General features: G+C 43.7%; 1 protein-coding gene across 1 annotated transcript in view; it reads left to right on the top strand.

Annotated features, from left to right (window-relative positions):
- Positions 1–12,614, top strand: part of LOC134965112 (galanin peptides-like) — a 145,816-nt gene extending 133,202 nt beyond the window's left edge. The window contains exons 4-6 of the mRNA XM_063941654.1: positions 11,225–11,314; positions 12,053–12,127; positions 12,300–12,614. Coding sequence (XP_063797724.1) covers positions 11,225–11,314; positions 12,053–12,127; positions 12,300–12,352 — 218 coding nt within the window. The 3' untranslated portion in view covers positions 12,353–12,614. The remainder of the gene's footprint in view (positions 1–11,224; positions 11,315–12,052; positions 12,128–12,299) is intronic.
- The last annotated feature ends 5,021 nt before the right edge of the window (positions 12,615–17,635 follow it).

Raw genomic sequence — 17,635 nt, forward strand, 5'->3', positions numbered from 1 at the left:
GTGTATATATGTGTGTTTATATATATATGTATATGTGTGTGATATACAGTGGGGATCGAAAGTTTGGGCACCCCAGGCAAAAAATCAATTTAATGTGCAAAAAGAAGCCAAGGAAAGATGGAAAAATCTCCCAAAGGCATCAAATTACAGATTAGACATTCTTATAACATGTCAAAAAAAGCTTGATTTTATTTCAATCATTTACACTTTCAAATGAACAGAAAACAAAAAATGGTGTCTGCAAAAGTTTGGGCACCCTGCAGAGTTAATACCTTGTACTGCCCTCTTTGGCAAGTATCACGGCTTGTAAACGCTTTTTGTAGCCAGCCAAGAGTCTTTCAATTCTTGTTTGAGGTATCTTCGCCCATTTTTCCTTACAAAAGTCTTCCAGTTCTTTGACATTCCTGGGCTGTTTGTGACGCACTGCTCTTTTAAGGTCTATCCATACATTTTCAATTATGCTGAGGTCAGGAGATTGTGAAGGCCATGTCAAAACCTTCAGTTTACGCCTCTTGATGTAATCCACCGTGGATTTTGAGGAGTGTTTAGGATCATTATCCATTTGTAGAAGCCAGCCTCTCTTTCATTCAGCTTTTTCACAGATGGCATCAAGTTAGCGTCCAAATTTTGCTGGGATCTTATTGAATCCATTTTTCCTTCTACTCGTGAAATGTTCCCTGTGTCACTGGCTGCAATACAACCCCAAAGCATGATTGATCCACCCCCATGCTTAACAGTTGGACAGTGGTTCTTTTCATTAAATTCTGTGCCTAAACGTACCTTTGCTCATTCTGGCCAAAAAGTTCTATTTTAACCTCATTGGTCCCCATAACTTTATTCCAAAATGCACCAGGCTTGTCTATATGTTCATTTGCAAACTTCAAACACTGATTTTTGTGGTGAGGACATAGAAGAGGTTTTCTTCTGATGACTCTTCCATGAAGACCATATTTGTACAAGTATCTCTTTATAGTGGAATAGTGTACCACATCTCCAGTGTCTGCCAGATCTTCCTGGAGGGATCGTGCAGTCAAACGTGGATTTTGACTTGCTTTTCTCACAATCCTGTGAGCTGTTCTGTCTTATATTTTTCTTGGTCTTCCAGATCTTGCTTTAACTTCCACTGTTCCTGATGACTGCCATATCTTAATTACATTCTGAACAGAGGATATGGGCATCTGATAACGCTTTGCTGTCTTCTTATAGCCTTCTCCTGCTTTGTGATCGTCAACTATTCTCAGTTTCAATGTTCTACACAACTGCTTAGAGGAACCCATGGTGCTGATTGTTGGAGCAAGGTCAGATGAGTCTGGGCTTTTAAAACCTTTGAGATTGACATCACCTGGTCTTTCCAGACGATGATTGAGAACAATCCATGACACTGCCAGGTCTCAGCTGTCCAAAGGGGGCAGTACAAGGTATTAACTCTGCAGGGTGCCCAAACTTTTGCAGATGCCATTTTTTGTTTTCTGTTCTCTTGATAGTGTAAATGATAGAAATAAAATCAAACTTTTTTTTACATGTGATAAGAATGTCTAATCTGTAATTTGATGCCTTTTGGAGATTTTTCCATCTTTCCTTGGCTTCTTTTTGCACATTAAAATTAATTTTTGCCTGGGGTGCCCAAACTTTCGATCCCCACTGTGTATATATATATATATATATATATGTGTGTGTGTATGTATAGACATATTTATCATTTTCGTGTGCACAGGCACCCCCTAATGTCCGGCACCCCCCTCACCCTCCTGACTGTGACTGCACTGTACGCCCGCCAACACTCTACACCCACCAGCACAGACAGCCCGCTCTCTACGGCCATCCGCCTGCACAGACTTCCCGCTCGCAGAGACCTCCAGCTCTCTATGGTCGCTTGCTTTGCCCGCCCACACCAGCTCTGTACACCCGCGTCTATCATCCACCCGACCCTTCCCTCTCTACACTGCCTCTCTACACTGCACTGCTGAGCATTGAGCTCCCCTCCCCACTGACAGCGAGCCCAGCCGCCGGTGCTCCAGAGCGATGGCTCAGCCCAGTTGCAGACATGCGGAGGCCCGGACCTGCTACCGCTATGTTGCGAAAAGTCCCCCTTTGTAGCGAGTACTGGTTCCAGGAGGAGGAACACTATGGGGCACTGGTGGAGTGGTGACCAGGGGAGCCGGACGAAGCTAAAGCTACTTCAGCCTTGTGGGAGCCTGCCAGTTCTCTTCCATTCCTCTTCTCTACCACTCGATGCACCCCCCTCCACACCCATTCCCCCGCGCCGCCTCCACCAGCCAAGCCAATATACAGTGGGGAGGACCAGGGAAGCTACACGCACCATTCAGAAGGCTGCAGCTGTCACCGGAGGACGAGAGGAGCCAGTGTGACAGGATCAGCAGCAACTTTGTAACCTGTCAGTGTGCTCGAGGAAAAGCCCCTCCAGCCAGCCGTAATGTCCTCCCGATCTGTAGGTAAGTGAGGTCCATGGCACCCTCACTTTTACATCTTTGTTAAAGTAACCTCATTGTAAGGGGGCCCTCATATATGTATGTGTGTGTGTGTGTGTGTGTGTGTGTGTGTATATATATATATATATATATATATATATATACTGTATATTATAATTTAAAATTTACACCCTAGGGCCCCCCCATCTTAAGTACCCCGGGCCCCCCTATGCCTTAATCCAGCTCTGGAAAAGAGGATGGGTGGGAGTGTAAAGAGAGATAAGTTCAGATATGTAACTGGGAGAGGAGTGGGTGAGGGCTTTGTAAGTGAATGTGAGAAGCTTGAAATGGATTCTGAAGGGGAAGGGGAGCCAGTGAAGTGCTAGTAAGAGAGGGGAGGTGGATGTAATGCATTTAGTGAGGAAGATGAGCCGGGCTGTAGCATTGAGGATAGATTGGAATGGGGAGAGGCATTTGACAGGGATGGAGATGACCAGTGAGTGGATAAGGGTGTTATTAGCAACCTGCGTGAGAAAGGATCTGATCCTGGAAATAATTTTAAGATAAAGACGGCAGGTTTGTGAGAGGTGCTGAATGTGTGGTTTGTGTGGTCTGAAGGAGAGGGAGGAGTCAAGGATTTCTCCAAGACAGTGCACTTGGGGGCTAGAAGAGATAGTAGTGCCATCTAAAGATAATGAAAATGTGGGAGGTGAGACAGTTGGCTACACGAGTGAGGAGAGCTGGAGAGAGGTCAGGGGAGGAAAAGTAGATTTGAGTATCATCAACATAGAGATGATGTTGTAAGTCAAAAGAGCAAATGAGTTCACATAATGAGGATGTAAAGAGAGAGAAAAATAGGGGACCAAGAACAGAACCTTGGGGGAAACCTACAGTTACTGGAAGTGGGTGGGAGGTGGAGCCATGAGAGGAGACGGTCAGAGAGTTAAGACGATAGCCAGGAGAGGGCAGTATCACGCAGACCAAGTGAGTGAAGGATTTACAGAAGGAGAGGGTGGTCCACAGTGTCAAAAGCATCAGAGAGGTCAAGGAGAATAAGCAGAGTAGTGACCCTTTGATTTAGCAGAAAGGAGGTCATTGCAGACGTTTGTGAGGGCAGTTTCAGTGAAGTGGAGAGGATGAAAGCCAGACTGGAATGGGTCAAGCAGTGAGTGGGAGGAAAGAAAGGCAGTAAGGTGGTTATAGACACTAAGCTCAAGGATTTTGGAGGCAAACGGAAGGAGAGAGATGGGTCCATAGTTGGAGAGAGTGTGTTGATCAAGGTTAGGTTTTTTAAGAATCTGGGAGTTGAGTGCATGCTTGAAGACAGAGGGGACAGTGCCTGATGAGAGGGAGAGATTGAGTAGGTGGGCAAGATGGGAGCAGGCAGAGAGAGAGAGAGAGAGAGAGAGAGGTAGTCAAGGAGGAGGGAGGGGTTGGAAGATGAGGATATGAGGTTCTTGAAGTATGACTGTTTAGCGAAGGAAATGGCAGCACTGAATGAAGAGAGCATAAGTTTGAAATGGAGGAAGTCTGCCTTAGAGCACCTTTATTTGTTTTTTGCTGGCTTCTCTATATGAATTGAGCAAAAACAAGGGCATTTTCCTGCTTGGATAACCTGCGTAGTACTACTGTGCTTTCCTTAGTGTGGTGTCATTAAGAACATTTGTATCTACAAGAAACTAAAGAGCATCATGGGTTATGCTCGTCATCACAAAACTGCATAACCACGAGTGACTACCTGGTCTGTTATCACACCTGCGGCATTTATAAGGGTATGCAAAATAAATGTAATCCCTTATAAAAACCCACAAAAAATAACAACTATTATACTGTAAGTAATTACAACAAATGTTTTTTGTAACAGCTCTTCTAGTGGTTAGGAGCAGCCCAAGTAAGCCGAGGTTCTTCCCAAAAACCATGTTAGTATAACAAATAACACAGTTAGGTCAAACTCATAGGTGCTAACCAGAGGCGTAACAAGGGTAGGGCGAGTGGGGCACGTGCCCTGGGCGCCTTGGCAGGCCCAGGAGAGGGGGGCGCCGCCGGCGGCCAGGGCATCATGCCCCACTCACCCCCATCATGCCAAAATGTGAGGGGAGGATAGTGCAGCGTCTCTCCCTCCCCTCACCGCCGCCAGAGCACTAGCAGCGCTGCCAGTAGCGCTGTGTGTGTCCGGTCTCCGGCTCCTGATTGGCTGCCAGTCCACGAGCCCTGATTGGCTGGCGAACCAGCGCCACACAGCCGCCGGAGACCGGGAGCAGTGAGTGGAAGGAGAGGCGCTGCGCTCTCCTCCCCTCACAGACACAACAGGCGGTGAGTGACCGGGGGGGGGGGGGGGGGGCGCACAGTGGGGCATGTATCTGGCACAGTGGGGCATGTATCTGACACAGTGGGGCATGTATCTGTCACAGTGGGGCATGTATCTGGCACAGTGGGGCAATGTATCTGGCACAGTGGGGCAATGTAACTGGCACTGTGGGGCATGTATTTGGCACTGTGGGGCAATGTATCTGGCGAAGTGGGGCAATGTATCTGGCACTGTTGGGCAATGTATCTGGCACAGTGGGGCATGTGTCTGGCACAGTGGGGCATGTATCTTGCACAGTGGGGCAATGTAACTGGCACTGTGGGGCATGTATCTGGCACAGTGGGGCACAGTGGGGCATGTATCTGGCACAGTGGGGCATGTATCTGGCACAGTGGGGCATGTATCTGTCACAGTGGGGCATGTATCTGGCACAATAGGGCATGTATCTGGCACAGTGGGGCAATGTAACTGGCACTGTGGGGCATGTATCTGGCACTGTGGGGCAATGTATCTGGCACAGTGGGGCAATGTATCTGGCACTGTTGGGCAATGTATCTGGCACAATGGGGCATGTATCTGGCACAGTGGGGCATGTATCTGGCACAGTGGGGCACAGTGGGGCATGTATCTGGCACCGTGGGGCACAGTGGGGCATGTATCTGTCACAGTGGGGCATGTATCTGGCACAGTGGGGCACAGTGGGGCATGAATCTGGCACAATAGGGCATGTATCTGGCACAGTGGGGCAATGTATCTGGCACAGTGGGGCAATGTAACTGGCACTGTGGGGCATGTATCTGGCACAGTGGGGCATGTATCTGGCACTGTGGGGCAATGTATCTGGCACTGTAGGGCAATGTAACTGGCACTGTGGGGCAATGTAACTGGCACTGTGGGGCAATGTATCTGGCAATGTAACTGGCACTGTGGGGCAGTGTATCTGGCACTGTGGGGCATGTATCTGGCACTGTGGGGCATTGTATCTGGCACTGTGGGCCATTTTAAGCGGCCACACCCCTTCTGGCACGTGACCACGCCCATTTTCCGGCGTGCGCACCTTCGGCGCGCGCACATGCTTCATTTGCTGTGTTTTGTTTTTGTTTTTTTGTGGGGGCGCCATTTTCCATCTTGCCCTGGGCTCCAAAAACCCTAGCTACGCCTCTGGTGCTAACACCTATAGTAAAAATGAACGTTGTATATAAAAGCTGCACACATAAGAGTGATATATACTTGTGCTCACTTTTGAGACATCCCAAAATGAAACAATTTATAAAGACCATAACTTCCCTTGGCTTTGCTTTAAATTACAGATGTGCGGCGGACACTTTTTTCAGGTTTTGTGTTTTGGATCTGGATCTCCGCTCGCGTCTTGGATCTGGATTGCCTTTGACAAAACCACCCTTTCAGGTGTTGGTTCTGCATGCTTTTTGAAAAAAACATAAAAACAGCTAAAATCACAGAATATGTGAGACATTTTGATCCTACGATATTATTAACCTCAATAACATTAATTTCCACTAATTTACAGTCTATTCTGAACACCTCACAATATTGTTTTTAGGCCAAAAGGTTGCACCAAAGTAGCTGGATGATTAAGCTAAGCGACACAAGTGGGCGTCACAAACACCTGGCCCATCTAGGAGTGGCACTGCAGTGGCAGACAGGATGGCAGTTTTAAAAACTAGGCCCCAAAGAGCACATAATGCAAAGAAAAAAAGAGGTGCAAGATGGAATTGTCCTTGGGCGCTCACACCAACCTGGGCCCTCCCACCCACCCTTATGTTGTTTAAACAGGACATGCACAGTTTAATAAACCCATCATTTCAGCTACAGGTGGTTCTCCTGGAAAAAGCTTGCCAAGTTCAAAGTTCTCCGAATCATAGCACCTATTTCTTTGATGTCTTTTCACGTTATCAGAAGAGGCAAGAGGAAAAGGACATTGTCACGATGGTGATTAAAAATTAGAGAGGCATACACAATCAGGAACAACACACAGGCTTTCACATCCACTCCTATATTGGGTGTGGAATGGGAAGGACTTCAAACAAGCAAACAAATAATTACCACATTACTGGACAAACTGAAAAACTAGGGGCCAAAGCCTCCAAAATTGTACCCCTTTCTCCATGTTCAGGGATTAAGATAATCTTGGATTTAATGCTGGGATCCACATAAAGTGGTATATACCACAGGATCAAGATTGGATATTTTCCCCTCCATGGAGTTTGGAGACTTATTTTGTGAAAATCTTGTGGGTTTATTTTTCTCCACTTTTTAATTGCATTTGGATTTACATATTTTGTGGCAGATGCCTTATTTTCATTTTTCACAGCTCCCAATTACACGCATGTGAGCATATCTCTGTGTCCCAGTGACACGCATGTGAGCATACCAGTGTGTCTTTTTTATTTTTTTCACATTTAATTTTTAATTAAAGCAGCTCCTTACATGTTTTAGCAGCCCCTCCTGAACCCCCACAGCAGCCCCTGATGGGGCATGTTCAGTTCGGGTGGGTTCGGTACAGTACTAAGCAGGACTATGCACTGAATTTTTTGTTATTCAGCCCCTGCCCTAGTGGAGCTTACCACTCTACAGTCCAAAATCATTTCATACTATAAATAAGACAGTTCTAACCTCTGTGCCCACAGCATGCCTCAGTATGGCAAACCAGACATCTTCCTGGCTGTAAGCCACCATGAGACTCCATACTGGCCCTTATTCAGTAACTGTTTGTGCCTCACAGGAGCTCTAGTGCTGCAGTGCAATGCAAGATCACTAAAACTCTGTTCTTCTAACACCGGAAGGGTGTTGCGATAAGCCTACGCAGCCCTTAGGAAAAGAACCCTGTACAGCAAATGCACATCCTGTAAATAAATAATCCCAAAATGTGGAACATCAATAATAAATCAAAATTAAGGTTGACTAATTGGAGCCATTCATTTGAGTGAGTCCCTAACATGAAATAATTGAGAAGAACCTTTCTCTAATGCTCCAGGAGAAAATCTCACTTTTACCTCTCCGTCAGTTGTGCTGGATTATTATTCTGTGTCCTCTGAGTCACACTGACTTTGGCCACAAATGCGGTCTCATGGAAAACACTTCGTCAAAATTGCAATTTCTATTTCCACCTTTGCGGCTATGTTTTCACAAATCTGTTTGTGATGTTGAAGCTTGTTTCATATTCTGCTCTAGACTTTCATTTAAACCTAGGATCAAGTACAGCAGCACCCCTGGAATTATACGGCAGCACCCCTGGAATTATACAGCATAGGCAGCACCACCGGAAAATTACACAGCACATCGGACAGGCAACAGCACCCCTGGACTTAAACAGCAGTGGGGCAGCAGCCCTAGACTGATAGGGCAGAGGGGCAGCACCCCTGGAATGATGTGGCAAAGAAAAGACATGCAAGATGGAATTGTCCTTGGGCCCTCCCACCCTTATATTGTTTAAATAGGACACGCACACTTTAACAAACCAATAATTTCAGCGACAGGGTCTGCCTCATGACTGTGGATGAAATTATTGGTTTGTTTGGGTCCCTACCAAAAAAGAAGCAATTAGTCTCTCCTTGCACAAACTGGCTCTACAGAGGCAAGATGTCGTCCTCATCCCCAGCCCCTCCCCCCTCTTTAGTGTTTATATCCTCACAGAGAAATACTATTCAAACAAACCACATCATTTAGGTGTTAGGCTTACGCTATTACCCAAAGTTTCTGAACTTGACAATGACTTATGATGAATGCGCTGCAGGTGACGTATAAGGGAGGATGTTCCTAGGAGGTTAACGTCCTTACCCCTACTTATTATGGATTGACAAAGGCAACAGATGGCTTGACACCTGTTGTCTGGATTTATGGAGAAATAATTCCACACCAAAGAGGTGGCTTTTTTGGTATTTTGCCCAGGTATGACAATGGGCTTTTTCATCCCTTGGGCAACAACGGTCTCCACTTGTGCCTTATTCAAACAAACCACATCACCATCAGAATCCTCATTATCAACTTCCTCCTCAGCGCCAGCTACACCAATATCCTCCTTATCCTGGTGTTATTCTACAGTGATATCCTCAATCTTAATATCAGCAACTGGACTGGAGGTGCTCTTCCAAGCACTTACAGAGGGCATGCAAATGGTGGTTGGAGCCTCCTCTTCCCATACAGTGTTGTGGAGGTCATGCCTAGACATAACAACTGTGGACAGTGCCAGCACCCCTGTATTTTCACAACACCCCTGTATTTTTACAGCAGACAAGGCCAGTGTACATTTATTTAAACAGCAGCACCCCTGTAATCTTACAGCATACAGGACCAGTGTACTTTTATTTTAACAGCAGCACCCCTGTATTTTTACAGCATACAACACCAATGTATTTTTATTTTAACAGCAGCACCCCTGTATTATTACAGCATACAGGACCAGTGTACTTTTATTTTAACAGCAACACTCCTGTATTTTTACAGCATATAGGACCAGTGTACTTTTATTTTAACAGCAGCACCCCTGTATTTTTACAGCATACAGGACCAGTGTAGTTTTATTTTAACAGAAGCACCCCTGTATTTTTACACCATACAGGAACAGTGTACTTTTATTTTAACAACAGCACCCCTGTATTTTTACAGCATACAGGACCAATGTGCTTTTATTTTAACAGCAGCACCCCTGTATTTTTACAGCATACAGGACCAGTGTACTTTATTTTAACAGTAGCACCCCTGTATTTTTACAGCATACAGGACCAGTGTACTTTTATTTTAACAGAAGCACCCCTGTATTTTTACAGAATACAGGACCAGTGTACTTTTATTTTAACAGCAGCACCCTTGTATTTTTACAGCATACAGGACCAATGTGCTTTTATTTTCACTGCAGCACACCTGTATTTTTAAAGCATAAAGGATCAGTTTACTTTTATTTCAACAGCAGCACTCTTGTTATTTTTACAGCATACAGGAGCAGTATACTTTTATTTTAACAGTAGCACCCTTGTATATTTACAGCATAGAGGAGCAGTGTACTTTTATTTTAACAGCAGAACCCCTGTATTTTTAGCACCCTTGTTTTTTTACAGCATACAGGACCAGTGTACTTTTATTTTAACAGCAGCACCCCTGTGTTTTTACAGCATACAGGAAAAGTGTACTTTTATTTTTCCAACAACACCCCTGTATTTTAACAGCATACAGGGCCAGTGTACTTTTATTTTAACAACAGCACCCCTGTATTTTAACAGCATACAGGGCCAGTATACATTTATTTTCACTGTACCCCAGAATTCTTGCAGCCAGCAACTCTGTATTTTTCAAAGCATACATGAGGACAGTGCCCCTGCCCCCTGTACAACACAGTGACAGCTAGGACAGCAACACCCATGTACAGCTGCAGCACCCCTAACAGCACATGAAACACCTGTGACAGCCAGGACACCACAGTGACAGGAACAACACCCCTACAGAGAACACACTGACCCCTCCCGAAGCCACCACCCACAGAGGGAGACAGAGGTCTGTCTCCCTCACTCGTCAAGTCCGGAGTGAAAATGGCAGTGACGCATGGCTGTTTATATGGAATCTAAAGCCCTCAAGAATCCAACAGTGGGATAAGGACATTTTGACTTGTTCTGGTCTCTGAGCCTGGTGGGAAGTGCCGAGCCGGACTCGTATTCTGGCTCGGAATGTGTTTAGGAGGGTTGGTTCTCTGGGAACCGAACCCACTCATTTCTACTTTAAATGCACTTTGAAGCAAACTGAAATGGAAGTTAAATTTTTTATATATTGTTTAATTTTTACATTTTCTTTAAAAAAATGGCATTTGATACAAGAGCATAAGTGCTATTCCCTATAGATTGTAAACTTGCAAGTAAGGCCTACTTGCCTCTTTGTCTGTGTGTTATTACAGTCTTGTCTATTACTGTTTTGTTACTAATTGTAAAGCACAAATATGCTGGCACTATATAAGCAAATGTTAATAATAATAAATTAATTAACAATGAAAATTGTTACAATTTAAGAAAATATATTGCATTCTATCATATTGCAACAGTTACATTATTTCAACCACTATATATCCATATTGTTGAAAATATACATCAATAGTGGCACATGGGCACATACAGTATGGCATTCAATACCTTAGACTTATGACATAAGCACACCTTAGTCCCTGTACATGATGTGCACTGGATGAGCCTGGCTGGCCAACTTCATAGTACACATCCTCTCTCTGCTCACAGGAGATGCCTCTACAAACTAAAAGTGGTTTGCGGTGGAGGGAGACAAATCTAAAGAGGTTCATTGTGCAAAACGTCAGATTAATGTTTTCACCACTTATAACTACCCTTTTGTTTTAAATTAAATAAACATAATGTATTAGTTGTGCATCCCTACGACACCACTAGTCTCCTGAATGAATAGTGATTAATAACTTCATCCTGACATTCTGGATGTGATATATGCACTTACAAATGCTTTACTGTATCACCAGATGCTCATCGAACACTAACAGATAAAGGTGGTATGGCTGGAAAAAGAGAGATAGTGGAAGACCTGTATAAGCCTGGAAGAGATATGTTTGGTAAGTGCTAGAAAGCGAATGGGCACAAATGAGGCACTGTTGCATAGCACCATCTGCTACTGGAAAGAGCATAATAGCACTGGTATCACAGATATATTGGATATAAAAAGAATGTCAATGCCACTGGACCATTGTTGGAGGCCAGAAGGGCTAGGATTAGGTTTAACTTCTTGTCTATATTGTATTGAGATGGCTATCTGAGCACATATTCTACCTAGAATCACCACAGATAAGATGAAATTGGTGCTAAGAACCTGATAAGAAATATGAGGAGCAATATGGCCTTATATCCCTTACTGCACACCTGATATTTGCTGATGCCTCAATGACTTACACTATATGGTGGAGAACTTGTAGACAGACTATAAATGTGGCACAGACACCTTTAAATGTAGAATTGGTCACAATTCATTCAATATTAAGTAAATAATAAGACAATGTAATACCCAGTTATTTGCCATTAAAATCTTAGATCATTAAACCAGAATGAAAAATAGAACATTGACAGCTGATGTACATAAATAAATGTCTAGCCATATATCTCATTATCATATTATCTGTCTCATATATCTGTTTACCTCCCTGCCTGACTCATCGATCTATCTATCTATCTATCTATCTATCTATCTATCTATCTATCTATCTATCTATCTATCTATCTATCTATCCTTAAATTATATAATGCAATCTAACTGAATAAAAAAAAATTATCCAACAGCTACTGTATTATCCTTGCAGGGCCGCAGCAGCAATCACTGGATAATAACACTGTTCAGACTGTCCTTGAATTCCTAGCATACCTACGTCTCAAAGGTACTAAATGCCAATTTATTTCATGGTCGCTTGGCTTGTAGAACATTTCTGGTCTATTACTGTAATGTATATATAAGTTTCAAAGAAATGAAATTATTCTGTTTTTACCTTTATAACATCTTATAATTAAATGTTTTATTTATATTTCTCTAATAAACTTCTTTTGTTACAGAAACTGGAGCACTGGACCATTTGGCTTTGCTTATTTCGGAAGAGTCCACATAGAACATCCCTGGACCTTGAGCCTTTACCTAGAGTACAAGTCTAATGTTCAAATCACAGATAAAGTATTTAAAAATAAAATAAGAATTCAGATGGATTTAGACGTTGTAAAGATTAATACAAAAATGTTGCTTTCGGGTAATCAGTTCATCCAACACAAATGTCTTATAATCAAGTATCAGGTCTATTTATTGGCTGTTTTCTAGAAAGGCTGAAATAAAACTAAAATTGCTTTGTCACATGGAAAAGCGATTTAAAACATTAAGAAGTGGGATCATTTACAAAAAAAAAAATTCTCACAAATTTACTGTTTTACCTAGATATGCTTTGTATTATGGGTATATTTTTCTCTAAATTAGGTTGTACAATTAAATTAGAAAAACATCTCCAGAAAAGTAAAACTCAAAAAGGTGCAAATCCACTAACCCAATAAAACAAAAACAGCATTATGTACAGCAGTGATTATAAAGGGAGAGGGGTAGAGGAAAAACATTTTCATTTAAATGAGTGTCCCTATTTAGATTTGTTATGAAACGTGGTTCATAGAACTGAAGAATTGTATGTAGTTCTGTTTTCGATCACATTTGGAATGTGGATATTTTCCTAATGGCATGCTAATGCTGCTACATGCACAAGCATTGCACCACCCACTGCTTTTCCATCTACCAGTGCAGCTGTCGCCACTTATACCTTTACTATCCTGAGTGCAAGAGAGCCACCTAAAATAGGCATCCCCTTTCAAAACGCGCAACTAATAGGGAGCAACTCTCACAAGGTTCTCTTCTGTGAATATACCCTGTTGTTGCCAAATGACACACAGAAACACTAATTTCATTCATGGAATGAGGTGCGTGTGTATTGCCCAAAGATACGTAAAGCTGCATATATTCAGTACTGCTCACGTGCAATCTGTTAAAATTCATAAGATTATTATTATCATTAATTTCTATGGCACTGCAAGGGATCCACAGCACCTAATTAATACTCTGTAAACTCATAAATGAATAATCGAGACAGGGAAACAGTGACTTACAGTTGCAGACAACATAGGACAAGTGCAGGGTAAATAAACATGGCTACAACAGCACATACACTGAAATAAATATCAGGGTGTCAAAAAACCATGGGATTTGGTGCAGTTGAAGATTGTTAAAGTAAGAAAAGGATAAGCACATAAGTGAAGAGGGCCCTACGCGTGAGAGCTTACAATCTAGGGGCAGACAGACAGGGGTGACACAGATGGGGTATGCAGAGAGTGTGGAACAGAGAGATAGCATAAGATTTGTCTGGGTTTTGTGAAAAGGTGGGTCTTAAAAGCCCATTTGAAGTAGAGAGGTGGAGAGTATGAGGGGGAGAGGTAGGGAATTCCAGAAAAGGGAGCACCACATGAAAAATGTTGGAGGTAGAAGTGGGAGGAAGTAATCAGTAGGCAGCAGAGGCAGCGTGCATTAGCAGAGCGAAGAGGACGGGCGAGAGTGTAAAGGGAGATAAGGTCAGAGATGTAAATGGGAGAGGAGTGGGTAAGGGCTTTGTAAGTGAGTGTGAGAAACTTGAACTGCATTCTGAAAGGGAAGGGAAGCCAGTGAAGGGCTTGTAGTAGAGGGGAGGTAAACGTAGTGCATTTGGTGAGGAATATGAGCCGGTCTGCAGCTTTGAGAATAGATTGGAGTGGAGAGAGGCATTTTCAGGTATGGAGATGGCCCGTGAGTGGATAAGGGTCTTATTAGCAACCTGGGTTAGAAAGAGTCTGATCCTGGAAATAATTTTAAGATGAAGACAGCAGGTTTGTGAGAGGTGCTAAATGTGTGGTTTGAAGGAGAGGGAGGAGTCAAGGATTACTCCAAGACAGCGCACTTGGGGGCTAGAAGAGATAGTTGTGCCATCAATAGATAATGAGGATGTGCGGGAGGATAGGAATATGATCAGCTCAGTCTTAGACATGTTAAGTTTAAGAAAGTGCTGGGACATCCAAGAAGAGATAGCAGAGAGACAGTTCGAGATACAAGAGAGGAGAGTGGGGGAGAGGTCATGGGAGGAAAGGTAGATTTGGGTATCATCAGCATAGAGATGATATTGGAAGTCAAAAGAACTGAGTTCACCTAGAGAGAGAAAAGGAGAGGACCAAGAACAGAACCTTGAGGAAAACCTACTGTTAGTGAAAGTTGTGGGGAGTTGGAGTCATGAGAGGAGAAAGAGAATGAACGAGCATAGAGGTAGGAGGACAGCCAAGAGAGAGCAGTATTACGAAGACCAATGGAGTGAAAAATTTGAAGAAGGAGAGGGTGGTGTCAAAAGCAGCAGAGAGATCAAGAAGAATAAGCAGAGATTAGTGGCCCTAGATTTGGCAGCATGGAGGTCATTGCAGACTTTTGAGAGGGCAAGTTTCAGTGGAGTGCAGAGGATGGAAGCTAGGCTGGAATTGGTCAAGAAGTGCGTCTGAGGAAAAAGAGGCAGCAAGGTGGTTATAGAAAATATGCTCAAGGACTTTGGAGGCAAAAGGGAGGAGAGAGATGGGTAAGTAGTTGGAGAGGGTGTTTGAACAAGAGTAGGTTTTTTAGGAATAGGGGAGACAAGTGCATGCTTGAAGACAGAGGGGGCAATGTCTGATGAGAGGGAGTGACTGAGAAGGTGGGCAAGATGAGAACAGGCAGAAGGAAAAAGGGTAGCAGAGGAGGCAGGAGGGGATAGGGTCAAGTGGGGAGGTGGTGGTGGGGGGACAAATGTGGACCATGACTTCTTCACTAGATACATGGGAAAAAGATGTCAGAGTTGGTGAGAGGGATGTGGGGGTGGATGTCAGGGCCAGATTGAGAGCCACATAGGCCTGGAGCCGAAAATGTTAAAGGGCCTACTGTGAGATGTGGAGGTGCTGTGATCAGAGTGGGAGTGAGTGGAGCCACAGCCACATGGGTACACACTGTGTACACCTCCTACATTATCAGTTTTTTAATCACTTTATTTTTGAAAGGAAGCACAGACAACACATTATGGACAAAGCATCACAAATTCCAGAGCAAGTTGCATGGGCAAATCCCATACAGCAGATAGCGTATAACTCATTGATGCATGATAAGAACAATAAAAAACATTCAAAGTAATACCTGTGCCTCCCTATTTTTCATTTTCATCTAAACAGTACAAAATTAACAAAATGCTATTGCCAGAAATGATCATAAGTCGGGGAGGGGTGGAGGGAAGATAAGGAGGGGAGAGAAAAGGAGAAAAAGGAAAAAAAAAAAAGTGTGACCATTGAGAGACCTAGTAAATTCCTCACAAAAGGTTACCATTACCAAAAGGACAGGACAGGGAGATACCACCATAAGAAGTACATATGTTCAATTATCTACAGCTGACCCGGCAGCTGCCTTTGATAAAAGGAATACCAAGGTGCCCACGTGTCTGAGAATTTCCCCACTCGGTCGTGAAGTAAAGCTGAAATATATTCCACTGTGGCTGTGAACCAGACCTTGTTAACCACAGCCTGAATGGAAGGGGCGTTAGGTTTTTTCCAGTTCGTGGCTATTAGCATTTTGGCTGAGCTCAGTACTGTATATGATTGCACATTTTGCTCTCGGGGGTCGAAAGGCTCTCGACAGGTTTGCAAAGTAAGGCCAACATGGGTCATTTGGAGATGTTTGAATCAAGGACTTCTCGTAGTAGAGAAAAGACGGCATCCCAATAAGGGGAAACCAGGGGGCAGTCCCACCATATGTGCATAAAGGAACCCTGGTGGCCACATTGTCTCCAGCATTGATCCGAACAAGTGGGGAAAATCCGATGTAAGACAGTAGGAACCCTATACCATCTCGTGTATACTTTAAAAGCATTCTCATTGAGGTTCGAATTAATAGAAAATTTTGCTATCACTTCCCTTATGTCTGACCACTCTTCCCCTGTCATTGTTTGGCTTAGGTCCCGCTCCCAGGCTATCTCAAATGCTTCCTTTTCGGGCGGTGAGCCCGCCAGAAGGGAGTAAAGGGTTGAGATAGCTCCCCTGCGGTCAGGGTTATGCAAGCACAACCTTTCAAAGGGTTGTAGAGACCTGGCAGGCTTGTGGAGAGAATGCACAATACTAAGTATTTGTAAATAGTCAAAATTTTTAGAGACTTAGTTTCGTATTTTTCACATAATGCCTCAAACTTTTTGGGGGCAGTATCTCCAGAAACGTGCAAAAGTCTGTCAATGCCCAGAGAAGCCCATGGTCTAGAATAGGGAGTCATGCATCCCAGGGGGAAATCAGGATGACGCCACAGTGGGGTCATAGGGGACGGGTAAGGAGCTAATTGAGTTTTTATTCAAAAAGTCCCAAGTCTTCAATACAGAGGAGACACATGGAGTCAATGCCACCGAGGCCGGCCTTAAACGTGACAGGAGCCAAGGAAGAAAGCAAACCGGCTGATAATTCACCAATTCACTTTCCAGAGACACCCACCGCTTGTCTCCTTCCATCGTATGCCATGCCCCTACATGGCTCAGCTGCATTGCCTGAAAGTAGCGTTCAAAAATAGGGAGGCCGAGGCCCCCGTTAGATGAGGATTTAGCCAGGCAAGGCCTGCTGATTCTAGGGGTCTTATTTGTCCAAATAAATTTGCCACAAAGAGACTTAACGGTCCGAAAGAAAGACGCAGGAACAGTTACAGGAATAGTCTGAAATAAGTAAAGTAACCGTGGTAAAATGTTAATTTTCACGGAGTTTATTCTCCCTGTCCAGGAAATATATAAAGGGACCCATTTGGATAAATCCTTTTTAATGTTGTTCAAGAGCGGAACATAATTAGCCTGAAACAATTGGTCGTAATGTTTCGTGATCTGGATCGCCAAATACGTAAGGGAGATGTATGCAAAATTGGATTTTAAATGAATTACCGAAGCATTAGGAAGATGGAAAATGAGTGCTTCTGATTTAGTAGCATTCACTTTGCGCCCTGACAAAATGCCATACTGAATGAGTGCGGCCTGTAGATTAGGGAGAGAGGTCAGGGGGGAGGATAAAGACAACAGGACATCATCCGCGAAAAGCGATATTTTATATTGGGAACTACAAACTTTAATCCCCTGTATATCCAGATTCCCTCTAACGTGGGCCGCTAAAGGCTCAATGCTTAGTGCGTACAGTAAAGGAGATAGGTGGCACCCTTGTCTGGTGCCGTTGCCTAGAGTAAAAAAGGGGGATGAAATGCCGTTGGTAGATACAGACGTGCACGGGCCTTGATATAGAGCCTGGACTGCAGACATAAAGCTACCGCCAAAGCCATATGCTCTCATCGTCTGAAACATAAAAGACCA

This window comes from Pseudophryne corroboree, chromosome 10, assembly GCF_028390025.1.
Source record: "Pseudophryne corroboree isolate aPseCor3 chromosome 10, aPseCor3.hap2, whole genome shotgun sequence".
Lineage (NCBI taxonomy): Eukaryota > Metazoa > Chordata > Amphibia > Anura > Myobatrachidae > Pseudophryne > Pseudophryne corroboree.